Source organism: Lupinus angustifolius, chromosome LG01 (assembly GCF_001865875.1).
Source record: "Lupinus angustifolius cultivar Tanjil chromosome LG01, LupAngTanjil_v1.0, whole genome shotgun sequence".
Classification (NCBI taxonomy): Eukaryota; Viridiplantae; Streptophyta; class Magnoliopsida; order Fabales; family Fabaceae; genus Lupinus; species Lupinus angustifolius.
The window spans coordinates 7,671,356-7,684,992 of NC_032009.1; the positions used below are offsets into that span (position 1 = coordinate 7,671,356).

General features: G+C 27.9%; 1 protein-coding gene across 1 annotated transcript; it reads left to right on the top strand.

The window, feature by feature from the left end:
- On the top strand, window positions 10,062-11,080 carry LOC109348941 (VQ motif-containing protein 11-like). The gene has a single exon (XM_019589565.1). It carries the CDS (start codon window positions 10,225-10,227, stop codon window positions 10,792-10,794), a length of 570 nt encoding a protein of 189 aa, XP_019445110.1. The 5' UTR covers window positions 10,062-10,224; the 3' UTR covers window positions 10,795-11,080.

Genomic DNA, 13,637 nt, shown 5'->3' on the forward strand with positions numbered 1-13,637 from the left:
ACATACAAACATGACGAGTGAGTGACCATGGGATGGATCAGGTCATGTTTGTCCCATATTTAGCCTTAAATATTGATCGGATCTAATTTTTGAATCCAAACCCGGTCTAGATCAATGAGACCCGATCCTATTTAGGTCCGATCATGATCCATCTATATTGGGTGAGTGGGTAGGATCAAGTCCTAATCCCCTGAGTACATTGTATTGACTTCATCACTTGTTTTTCTCCAAATATGAACCCTCCTCGGGATCTTAATTTTATTGTATATACATACAAAAACCTTTATATCAAGTTTGTTTCATCCAAACAATCAATCAATGTTCTTGACAAACGGGTTTCAAAACTAGTTCCTAAACCAACTCAATATATGGTTCTGAATCTGAAATTGGAACACTTTTTTGGAACTAGCTTGAACTATTTTTGGACATTGAACTAAACTGTCTTCGTAATTGTAATTATAATTGAACCAAACTAGTCAATTACAAGAGAAACCAGGTTCAATGGATCATACATCATATGACAATCAATATATTTATGTCTAGTATTGGAGATTGTTGGTGATTCTGGAGTTTCTCGGTTAGGCCTTCATGATTCTGGGTTGATATGCTCTTTTAGGGTCATTTATTTGTTTTTTGAACAATATCTGATACAAGTATACAAACAGTGTCATTAATTCTTAACTGGTCATCAAATAAGTTAGGGTACGTAGTGGTATAATGGTATAGCGGTTTAATTAATGGTTTATTATTTAAACTGTATACCGACGAAATTAGATATACATATATAATATATTAATATTAATGTTGAAAAATCAATAAAACCCAAAAAAAATTATTTTTATTAAAAAATTAATTCTAAATAAAAATAGATTGATATGGTTCAATTGAAAACCAGTCCATATAATCAATTTTGACCGATATGATTATATGATCGGTATAATTATTATATCGTACTAGTATTAGAACCGATTCACTAGTTGAACTGGCTTGTAGGAACCAGTTTTTACAACAATACAATCTTATAGGGTAGTTATATTGTTTTGTGAACAATTTGACTGTTTTGCTTCTTTTATAGTACATGTATTATGCCAGAGTCTTGCGGCTTGATGCACAATAATACGACCTAGTCATGTTAGTCAAAGATAAATGTATATAATTTTTAGGATTTGAACTCATAATTTCTAGGTCATTTAATATTAATTTTAGTGATCCATCCAAACTCATTTATCATATAATATAATTAAGCACATCTCATATTTTAAATATGTATGTATGATTACTTTAATTTGATAGTAGGGGTATAATTACAGTACTTTGGTGTATCTAATTACTTTATAAGTATTATCTATACGTATCATTACAGTACTTTGGTGTATCTAATTACTTTATAAGTATTATCTATACGTATCATTACAGTACTTTGGTGTATCTAATTACTTTATAAGTATTATCTATTCTTACTTAGTTACCTATGCACGTACGAAATGGTATATTGTACTGAAAAGTATCATAACTATACTTTTCTTATAATTATTATATTTGAAGTTGTATACGAGGATATATACTGCAAAGTGTGTGTAATTACTATCTTCTTATTTTATGTTTGGAGTTCTATGTGAGGATATGCTTTCTAATAAGAAGGTAAAAAAATATAACTAATTAATTTCTGATGATGAATTTCAAATATAAGTTAGTCTATAATTATATAACATATAATAATAAGATAATAATTATATAAATAATAACTAAGAAAATAGAAAATAAATGAAACTAACTAAATTCTAATTAAGATAATATTTTATCAATACAAATATCATCCACATACCTGCATCATATTGTCTATAATTATATATAAGTTCACATCCTAAATTTCTTTAATGGGTTGTTTGGGAAGAAAACTATTAATATTAAAAAATGAATTATGGTGCCTTGGTTTAGTTAACATACCACTACTCCACATTTCCCTAGTTACCCATTCTTCTTTGGCAATCATAGTGTCCTCCACAAACGGTTCTTATGATTGAATGTCCCCTTGGCATCATTCACACACTGAATTAATGGAATTGAAAACGATGCGTTTTCTATAAGTACCCTTTTTCACTACAAAAGAAAAGTACTATTAATTTAATTAATTTATTCAATACTTCTGGCATTGACAAAAGTTTCTCAAAGTGGGTCATGGATTAGGAAATCTAAACAACAAGATCAAATCATGAAATGATATTAACACGTGGTCGGTGTTTAATTAAAAAAGATAATGCTTATGTGAATATAGCTACTTAATTAGATAAGCTAGGTGGATTTTCGTGCAGTTTTCAGACAAATACATAATACCTTTATCCTCTCATATTATTTTTTCTCTCTTCTCATTTGTGTTACTAAATATGATGAAACATATATTCTTGACATCTTATGCTTTCCTGAAGATCTTGTTAAATAGTGAAGATCACTAAAGCTTAATTATAGTTGACCTAATTATGTACACGAATATTTTTGGGGTTTAGACAAACAGCTCTCTTTAACCTCATGATAGTTTAATGTTGTTAATTTTATCTCAAAAAAAGTAGCTATATGAGCCTATATTACATGAGAGAGACAAAAATTTAAAAAAAAAACACTAATGAAGGAGGAAAAGATTTATGTTACCTTTATATCACTGTTTTCACTTACTATTACATTCATTTGGTCCGGTTATGTAAGGTCATGTTAGATTTTCAGGATGACCAAAAGATTGAGTTTGATTTTTAGGAGCGATAATTGTTGAGAAATGCAATCACACACTCCAAAAGTGATTAATTCGTTACTCAAATTATGAATAATACCCTTAATAGTACCAAAAAAATTATAATTGCATTTATAATATGATCATAGGTTACAAGATACAATTTAAAATATTGATTCACACTATACTCTTTTTGTGTGTGGAAAATCACATTTACTTTAAGAAGAAAAAAGTGCATGGCATTACAAAATTTCTACTAAAATATTTTGAAGTAGTAATGTCTATTGTGCAAATCCTTGAGTGAATTCATGCTCTTCATCATTTACTTATTTTATTACCATCACTCATTAGAAAAGGGAAATATGGTTCCCACCGGTGCCATTTCCCATGACAATGACAGTAAGTCTATTTATCACGGACAAAGATTTATGGTCGTCAAGCATTTTTTTTAAGCATGTTTTGTACCAATCACAATATATTATGTTAACTAAAAATTAAATATTCATATTTTTTTTTACTTTTATTGTATTATGATTGGTTCGAGACATACTTAGATACATGTTTGGGGAAAATCACACCTCTAACCAAATTAATTGAGGTGTTAAAATCTATTTAAGATGTTATTCTTACACATGGAAGATATAAACAATGGTGCAAGCATAATGATGAACAAGGTTTAAGACTAGAGATAAATAAAAGAAAGGAGAAGGTAAACTCTGTATAATATATATTCATGGTAATGCGATATTTTTTATATAAATTAAAAGACAAAGATGTTGTTCTTATTTATACTAGCTAGACTCCTATCTATAATAAGATGACAAAATAAATGGGAGAGATTCACTTATTCTAAGAGTAAGTTTTTTAAATTTATTTTTCATTTTAACCATCAATTCTAGGGAAATCCAATAGTTTAAATTTAGAACCAAATCATTATATGTCCATAAAATTGATGGTTAAGAGGGAGAGAAAGTTTAAATATATATTACTTTAAGTTTGGCTCTTCAACTAGTTGACTAATGTGTTTATAGTATATTCAAAAAAGTTATATTATGACAATCCTAAAATTAAAATTAAACTCATTCTCATGGCCATTACCAGCCTAATTATGAAGTAGTTTCTTTTAATAGTCTTTGACCATTTATTTATGCAATTAAAATAAAAAATGATGGTTAAATAAAACTATCTGTGAAAGTGAACAGCGGAAGAGGGACGGGCTGGTGTATAATGAAAAATTATAGGATGGATTTAGATCAATGGTTTAAACCATTTTTTATTAAATATTAGTAAGTTAAGATTATGATTCTATTAAAAAAAATAAGATTATGACTCTATTAAAAAATTTAAAGATATGTCTTATATCATTAAAATTTATCATTTTGTATACCAAAGTCCCTCTCAATGTTGGCATGCTTTATAGTTCAGTTTGATTTGTCAATCTGAAAGTATTATGTCAGGGACGTAACTCACTCCAATTGTATCTCATGATTATGCATTCCAATCCTGGAAAATTTTGGGTATGATTCTCACATCAGTGGCATAATATATAATACTAACATGAGAGATATGATTGATCAAAAAAATACTTAATAATTAAATTTTTAATTTAAATATATTTTTCAAACAATCATAATTAATATAATACAATTTTTTTAAACAATTTTGTAATGAAACATCTTCATCATAGTTGTAATGAAACAATTTAAAAGTGTATAATTATAAACCTAATGATTACAAAATTCTATAGTACCTATGTTTTAAATTATAAAAACACTTTCATGTGAATTATCAAAAAAAATATAGTTTCAAAACTTATACCAAACATGTAATAATTTATAACTAATTTTTATTTCCCGGAATATTGTTTCATATCTTAAAATAAACGTTCCTAAAAACATCTTAATTACATTTTTCTTTTTCTTTTTATAACAAACTCTAATAATATTTTGATAACCGCTCAAAGCTCTTAAAGATGTACATACAATCAGCTGACTTATGTCCTTTATCCATTAATAAATTTTCTTTTATTTATTATATATCCTATATTTGATTGCTTGTAGCGATCATTTTCTTTATATACCAACAAATACATGACTTATGTTTATTGTTCTGAGTTGGTCCAAAATATTTGAAGTTGCATAATTTTCATGTGAAAGGGTTAAAACTAGTTGAAAACAATAAGAAATTATAGAGTGGAGGAAAGACTATTATTGTAAAGGCTAGAAAGAAGAACTAAAGATGTGAAAAAGAGGGTCAGAAAAAAATGAGAGGGTCCAGCAAAGCATAATCCAAAAGGAATGGAGGAAAAATGAGTAAAGCAAAGAAACTTCAAATTAAGATCCAAAGCCAAAAAAGAAAGTCCTGTGATACCTTTTCTCTAATGTCAAAGTGCAATTCCTCACGCAAACTAAGGATAAAGGAAAAGGAAGATACACTGAAAAGGAAAGCAACTCAATATGCACAGTGCACACATATAATAAATTAATAATCAATAAATTTGTATTATATTAATTACCAATTTACTTTATGAAAAATAAATTGAGTCTTTTTTTGGTAGAAAATAAATTTAGTCTAATTATCAATTAATTTGGTTTCTCACATTAGTGCATGGTAGTTCACTAGCATATCATGTGAGGTGTATAGATAAGATGTCAGTATAATAATGTAAGATATTATTGAATCACTAAATATTGTATCAGATTTAAGATTAAATATTCTATTATTGATATCGATATTTATTGGGATAGATAATCACGCATTTTGAAAGTGATAAATTTCTTATCTATACATAGGATGATATGGTACTTGATACACTTGGTTATATCAAAATTATCATTTATATTTAACCTATTTAATACGGTCATGTAACCTTAAAAAGTAAATTGTAGTTTTAAAATCAAATCTGGAGTTTTGTAAGGATGAGTTGACCAATGATGTCAGATTTTAGAAACTAAACTGGCAAGCAAATCAGCTATGTCCTATTTTAGAGATTAAATTAATTAACAAAGATTAATATTGAATACTGGCTTTTTTTGGTAATGTCAACAACTAGACTAACTTTAAAGATCTTGTTGATAAGTATTATAAAATTAACTGATAAATAGGTTATTTGAAAACACATTTTAATATACATTTTCTATCTTTGATATCTCAACCAAGGTGCTTAGAATTATTAACATTCCCTAATCTTAATTTAAAAATCAACATGAAGCTTCACTCAATAATAATAACAATATTATAAATAATGAAAGAAAAAGTAAAAGAAAAGAAGAGAAAGAAAGAATCATATTCTGAGACTCTGACCAAACACAGACTCTGCAATGTAAATAGTTTCTATTTTTTTTTCCTTTCTCACAACCTTGTTTCTTGTTTCAATGTCCTTCATGACTCATCATTCAATGCCAGCTTTGCCTCATTCATTGTTCCTTTTTTCAAATTCAAACTATAGGACCACCTTTACTTTTTATTCATTCTTCTTCACTTCACTATAAATTTCACTCCTCATTATTAGTGAGACTTTCCAACAAGTCTTTTGTGTTAGTATTTTCTAGCAATCATGGTTATGAAATTATGAACTAAACTACAAATTTGTGATATTTGTAGTTGCATTCATGTGCATTGCTGTGAAAGAGATTAGACAATTATTTCATTATACGACTTTTGTGCCAAACTTCAATGATACTCACATTAAAGCTTAACCTTATGATAAGGAATTTTTACTTGCAAGGATAAAATCATAAATGAAAGAGCTTGAGTTCCACTCACGGGAATGTTTCCCCATTTTTATTTGAGTGTAAAATGTGTGCACTCACAGTGTAAAGATTTATACATAGTCAGTATATTATTCATCATTTATTTGTAATACTTTTATGTAAAAGTCAATAAACTATTCATTTGTAATACTTTTATGTAAAAGTCAATAATGACTAAAAGTTAATGGTGGATGATGTAGTAAGTGTAAAAAACCTTTACACTGTCGGTTGTCAGTGCATATATCTTTTTCCCTTTTTATTTTATACTTTTTATAATAATAATAATAAAAAGGTTTCATCCACCTTTATCACTTCAAAGTTGAAATAGTGGATCCAATATACAATAGTAAATGCACCATTAATTACATGCTTAAATGGCTGACTCATCCACGAAATCCTTATTTAATGAAGTTTGTAAAAAATAGATTAAAAATGAAAAGTGAATGATATAATGACAAATATATACTTCTTTTCTTTTGTAGATTTTAAAAGAATGTAATATCTATACATTATCAGTCTAAAAAATTATACACAATAATTATATCATAAAAATTAGACTATATTTTTAAATAATTAAATACAAATGATCAATAATGCAATATTGTATCAAATTCAAACTATTATTACATACATTTTTTTATTGTTTAAATATGAAGAATAGTTAATATATAAATAATATATAATTTGGTGGCCATCTGAAAAAATGTTAGTCTTCCAATAAATGATAAGGTATATGATATGAAGTAGCATGAATTATTAGTTCTCTACTTCTCTCCCATTCCTCACACTTCCACCACACGCCACCCCATAAAGCAAAGCAACCCCATCCATCTCTAAACTTTGTTCTATAAAACCCCACATTCCATACCTTTCTTCTTGCTTCCTCTCCAACCCTCACACACAACAATAATCAACAATAAATCTCTCTCTCTCTCTCTCTCTCTCTCTATATATATATATATATATATGCTCTTAAAGATGTACATACAATCAGCTGACTTATGTCCTTTATCCATTAATAAATTTTCTTTTATTTATTATATATCCTATATTTGATTGCTTGTAGCGATCATTTTCTTTATATACCAACAAATACATGACTTATGTTTATTGTTCTGAGTTGGTCCAAAATATTTGAAGTTGCATAATTTTCATGTGAAAGGGTTAAAACTAGTTGAAAACAATAAGAAATTATAGAGTGGAGGAAAGACTATTATTGTAAAGGCTAGAAAGAAGAACTAAAGATGTGAAAAAGAGGGTCAGAAAAAAATGAGAGGGTCCAGCAAAGCATAATCCAAAAGGAATGGAGGAAAAATGAGTAAAGCAAAGAAACTTCAAATTAAGATCCAAAGCCAAAAAAGAAAGTCCTGTGATACCTTTTCTCTAATGTCAAAGTGCAATTCCTCACGCAAACTAAGGATAAAGGAAAAGGAAGATACACTGAAAAGGAAAGCAACTCAATATGCACAGTGCACACATATAATAAATTAATAATCAATAAATTTGTATTATATTAATTACCAATTTACTTTATGAAAAATAAATTGAGTCTTTTTTTGGTAGAAAATAAATTTAGTCTAATTATCAATTAATTTGGTTTCTCACATTAGTGCATGGTAGTTCACTAGCATATCATGTGAGGTGTATAGATAAGATGTCAGTATAATAATGTAAGATATTATTGAATCACTAAATATTGTATCAGATTTAAGATTAAATATTCTATTATTGATATCGATATTTATTGGGATAGATAATCACGCATTTTGAAAGTGATAAATTTCTTATCTATACATAGGATGATATGGTACTTGATACACTTGGTTATATCAAAATTATCATTTATATTTAACCTATTTAATACGGTCATGTAACCTTAAAAAGTAAATTGTAGTTTTAAAATCAAATCTGGAGTTTTGTAAGGATGAGTTGACCAATGATGTCAGATTTTAGAAACTAAACTGGCAAGCAAATCAGCTATGTCCTATTTTAGAGATTAAATTAATTAACAAAGATTAATATTGAATACTGGCTTTTTTTGGTAATGTCAACAACTAGACTAACTTTAAAGATCTTGTTGATAAGTATTATAAAATTAACTGATAAATAGGTTATTTGAAAACACATTTTAATATACATTTTCTATCTTTGATATCTCAACCAAGGTGCTTAGAATTATTAACATTCCCTAATCTTAATTTAAAAATCAACATGAAGCTTCACTCAATAATAATAACAATATTATAAATAATGAAAGAAAAAGTAAAAGAAAAGAAGAGAAAGAAAGAATCATATTCTGAGACTCTGACCAAACACAGACTCTGCAATGTAAATAGTTTCTATTTTTTTTTCCTTTCTCACAACCTTGTTTCTTGTTTCAATGTCCTTCATGACTCATCATTCAATGCCAGCTTTGCCTCATTCATTGTTCCTTTTTTCAAATTCAAACTATAGGACCACCTTTACTTTTTATTCATTCTTCTTCACTTCACTATAAATTTCACTCCTCATTATTAGTGAGACTTTCCAACAAGTCTTTTGTGTTAGTATTTTCTAGCAATCATGGTTATGAAATTATGAACTAAACTACAAATTTGTGATATTTGTAGTTGCATTCATGTGCATTGCTGTGAAAGAGATTAGACAATTATTTCATTATACGACTTTTGTGCCAAACTTCAATGATACTCACATTAAAGCTTAACCTTATGATAAGGAATTTTTACTTGCAAGGATAAAATCATAAATGAAAGAGCTTGAGTTCCACTCACGGGAATGTTTCCCCATTTTTATTTGAGTGTAAAATGTGTGCACTCACAGTGTAAAGATTTATACATAGTCAGTATATTATTCATCATTTATTTGTAATACTTTTATGTAAAAGTCAATAAACTATTCATTTGTAATACTTTTATGTAAAAGTCAATAATGACTAAAAGTTAATGGTGGATGATGTAGTAAGTGTAAAAAACCTTTACACTGTCGGTTGTCAGTGCATATATCTTTTTCCCTTTTTATTTTATACTTTTTATAATAATAATAATAAAAAGGTTTCATCCACCTTTATCACTTCAAAGTTGAAATAGTGGATCCAATATACAATAGTAAATGCACCATTAATTACATGCTTAAATGGCTGACTCATCCACGAAATCCTTATTTAATGAAGTTTGTAAAAAATAGATTAAAAATGAAAAGTGAATGATATAATGACAAATATATACTTCTTTTCTTTTGTAGATTTTAAAAGAATGTAATATCTATACATTATCAGTCTAAAAAATTATACACAATAATTATATCATAAAAATTAGACTATATTTTTAAATAATTAAATACAAATGATCAATAATGCAATATTGTATCAAATTCAAACTATTATTACATACATTTTTTTATTGTTTAAATATGAAGAATAGTTAATATATAAATAATATATAATTTGGTGGCCATCTGAAAAAATGTTAGTCTTCCAATAAATGATAAGGTATATGATATGAAGTAGCATGAATTATTAGTTCTCTACTTCTCTCCCATTCCTCACACTTCCACCACACGCCACCCCATAAAGCAAAGCAACCCCATCCATCTCTAAACTTTGTTCTATAAAACCCCACATTCCATACCTTTCTTCTTGCTTCCTCTCCAACCCTCACACACAACAATAATCAACAATAAATCTCTCTCTCTCTCTCTCTCTCTCTCTATATATATATATATATATATATATATTATATATTATACTATATTATGGGTTCTAATTCTAGTGCCACCACAAACCTCCACGCACCCACCTACGGATCCGACCAAACAACACCAAACACAACCTTTGTACAAGCTGACCCTTCTAACTTCCGGGCAGTTGTTCAAAAACTAACTGGTTCCTCCGATGACCCTTCTGCCCAAAAACTCCACTTTCACTCTCACTTAGCCCAAGCCCACAGGCCCACCACCACGGCCCACGACATAGCCTTAAAGAAACCACACTTCAAACTCCATGAACGACGCGCCAACAAGAAGCTTCAACTCAACATTGGCATGAATAACCATGTTGTTGGGAGTGGTAGAGGTGTGTTTTACATGGGTGAAATGGTAAATGTTATGGCTTCACCTGCTTCACCACTCGAGATGTTGGCGCGTGGAAGTCCACGTACACCAAGGTCACCACAACAAGAAGAAGAAGAAGAAGAAAAAAGGGTTGTGGTTGAGAAAGGGTTTTATTTGCACCCAATAAGTCCACTCAATACTCCAACTTCCTCTCAACCTCCCAAGCTCTTGCCTCTCTTCCCTTTGCATTCTCCAAATTCTCACCATTCTTAGTATTACCATGATTATATTGTGTTTATTATAATTATAAATCCGAGGGAAATGTGGTCACAAAATGTAATTTAAAACATTGCTTCCTAGTTTCTCTTTTCAATTTTACAATTGTTATTATTATTAACTAATTTATTGCTACTTTGATTTTGTTCATTTATATTTTCTTTGCTTAAATAGATTTGTACTCAATCTTTGGATGTGTATGTAACTTGGGTGTGAATGTTGTTTCTGCATTAAGAAACTTGGTTTATATGCATTAGCATGTATTTATAATGAGTTAAATTGATATATGTAGTATTAGAGTTTTATATACGTATTCAATCATATTTTCAATGAGTCAATGTATTATTTCTCTCTTGTTACCATCATCAAAACACATATAACAAGTGTTAATTAGTATAAAACTTATTAGAGCATAGTACATAGTAGTTATATAAATTATACAATTTTTATGCATACGTTTGGTATTATTAATGTTGAAGCATTAATTTTTTGTTCAGTAGATTGCGCATTAATTTCAAAAGATGGTGATAGTTATGTGAAGTCATTTCATAAGTAATGACTTTAATAGGAATTTGAATGCTTGAAGACATTCTATTAAGATTTGCCTAAGGTTATAATCTGCATTAAACATTTAAACCCAACTACAATAGGGTACTTACGAGCCAAAATTTGAGTAAAGGGATTTGTAACTTGAATTTTTTATTACTGGCTTTCATTTCATGCTACAAGCCAGGCTAAGAATTCATTACTGCAATTTTAAGAGACAAATCAATGTCCATTTCTTACTATTCATCTTAGCCATTAACTCTAGGGACATTGGTTCATAAAGTATACTACCTTATTTTTTTAACACATGGTCTAATAATTATTTTCTGTGACCTAGAAAGAGTTGACTTAATAAACTATAATCTCCTAAAATATTAGTAGCTGGGATATAAGACATTGGCTTATGTACTTAACTTGTTAATGTACAAGTTATTAGTGTAATATTCATTACTCACGTGTTAATTATTATTAATTTTTAAATAAAAGTAAGTAATACATACAATGAAAGATAATATATTAACAGTATAAAATCTTTACATAAATAATATATAAGTATTTAAACTCTAAATATAAAATATTTTAAAAGAAAGGGAAAAAACTAATTATGTTATCCTTAACCTTAAGTTAAAGTTTAAAGAGTTAAAAAGATATAAGGTTATATGGAAAATATTATATTTAAATTACAAGAAACAGTAAACTTAATATTCTGATAATGATTATTTACAACTTTTTTTATCCATAATTTGCATTTAGTGGGGTAAACTAATTTTATATGAGCAAAGTATAAAGTCTCTACCAACGAATGTTAGTTCAAGTAGTACATGTTTAACTTCCCTTAAGCAATGTTTCAGATTCGAGTCTTGTGGATGAAAAAATACTCACTGGGAGAATTAGCCCCACATACTTATAAATGTTTTCGACTCGAACAGAATTGCCTATGCTGTGATGAGAAACAAAAAAAAATATAAAGTCTCTCATTTAGTTAGACTAAGCAACTTTTGGTACTCTTGTGTAAGAATACAAAGAGAATGGGTGTTCTGTGCAATGTGCTCAAACCATCTCTAATGAATAATTATATGGTTAATTACTTTTATCGGAACTTCTGCATAACTACACTACTAATTAAGATAGAAAAATAGACTCATTTTAATATGTTATAACGTATTCATATAAAAATTAATCAAATACTCAACGGTGAGAAAGAATTAAGTCCTCTTGATTCTATCATTTATACCAAAAAGAATAAAGTAGGAACTTTTGACCTAAAACTTGAGCATAGACAAAGTTTTACAAGGAATATGTCTAAGTGGTGTGAACAAAGTTTTAAATTTTGGAGTATTGTGCAATAGATAATATATATTCCTACTAAATTATCATATGAATTCTCTTACAAGTACTCTTACCTATAACAAAGTAATATATATATCACTTATAGATCAATTAATAATAAATAAAGAATCATTTTATGATATATTATTTTCTTATAGATAAAAAGATTTATAAGAAAGTTTAGTAGGAGAATATCAATTTTGTTGTGCAGGGCAATAAATTGAAAACAAATAAGTTATTATTTAAAGGCCGCGTTTGGCGTGAGAATGCAGAGGGCAATAAGTTGAAACAAGAATTAATACCTCATTAATAATTTAGCTATCCCCACCAACGGCTATATGTTTAAGCCTTTATGGCAAATGTTTAAAGGGGTTTTTTTTCTTAATTTATTCAAAAATAAATGTCAATTCAAAATATCTCAACTTTTATGTCTTATATTTTTTTGGTATTACCAATGTTATTTTTTTTATATTTTTGAGTAATGAACTAATTTTTCTCAGATTTATAATTGCTTCTCCCAACAAGTATCCTTCTCAAAAATCAAACTCTAGACTTTATAAATCTAGTACGACCTTACACCACTGGACCAACGTTTTGTTGGTAACTTATCTAATATACTCATTGTTCCACACTTTTTTTATGTCATGCATGTAATCTAAGAATCAATAAATCATATAAAATTAAAAAAAATAAGAGTAGTAAATAAATATATTATTAGAAAATAAAACATAAATATATATTAAGTTTCTAAAATATCAAACAATTTAGAACACCAAGAACCAATTAAAAAATCAAAAAATATAAAAATGAATAGAGTATATATGTGAGAAGATTATTCTCTGCCCACATGATAACTTAATTCTCTTGACTACTTTTATGGACAAATGTATTCGCTAATATAAAAATGGAGTTAGTATTTGGCTCTTGGTGAGAGGTTTTTTTTCTGCTTCTCCTTGCTTTTATGA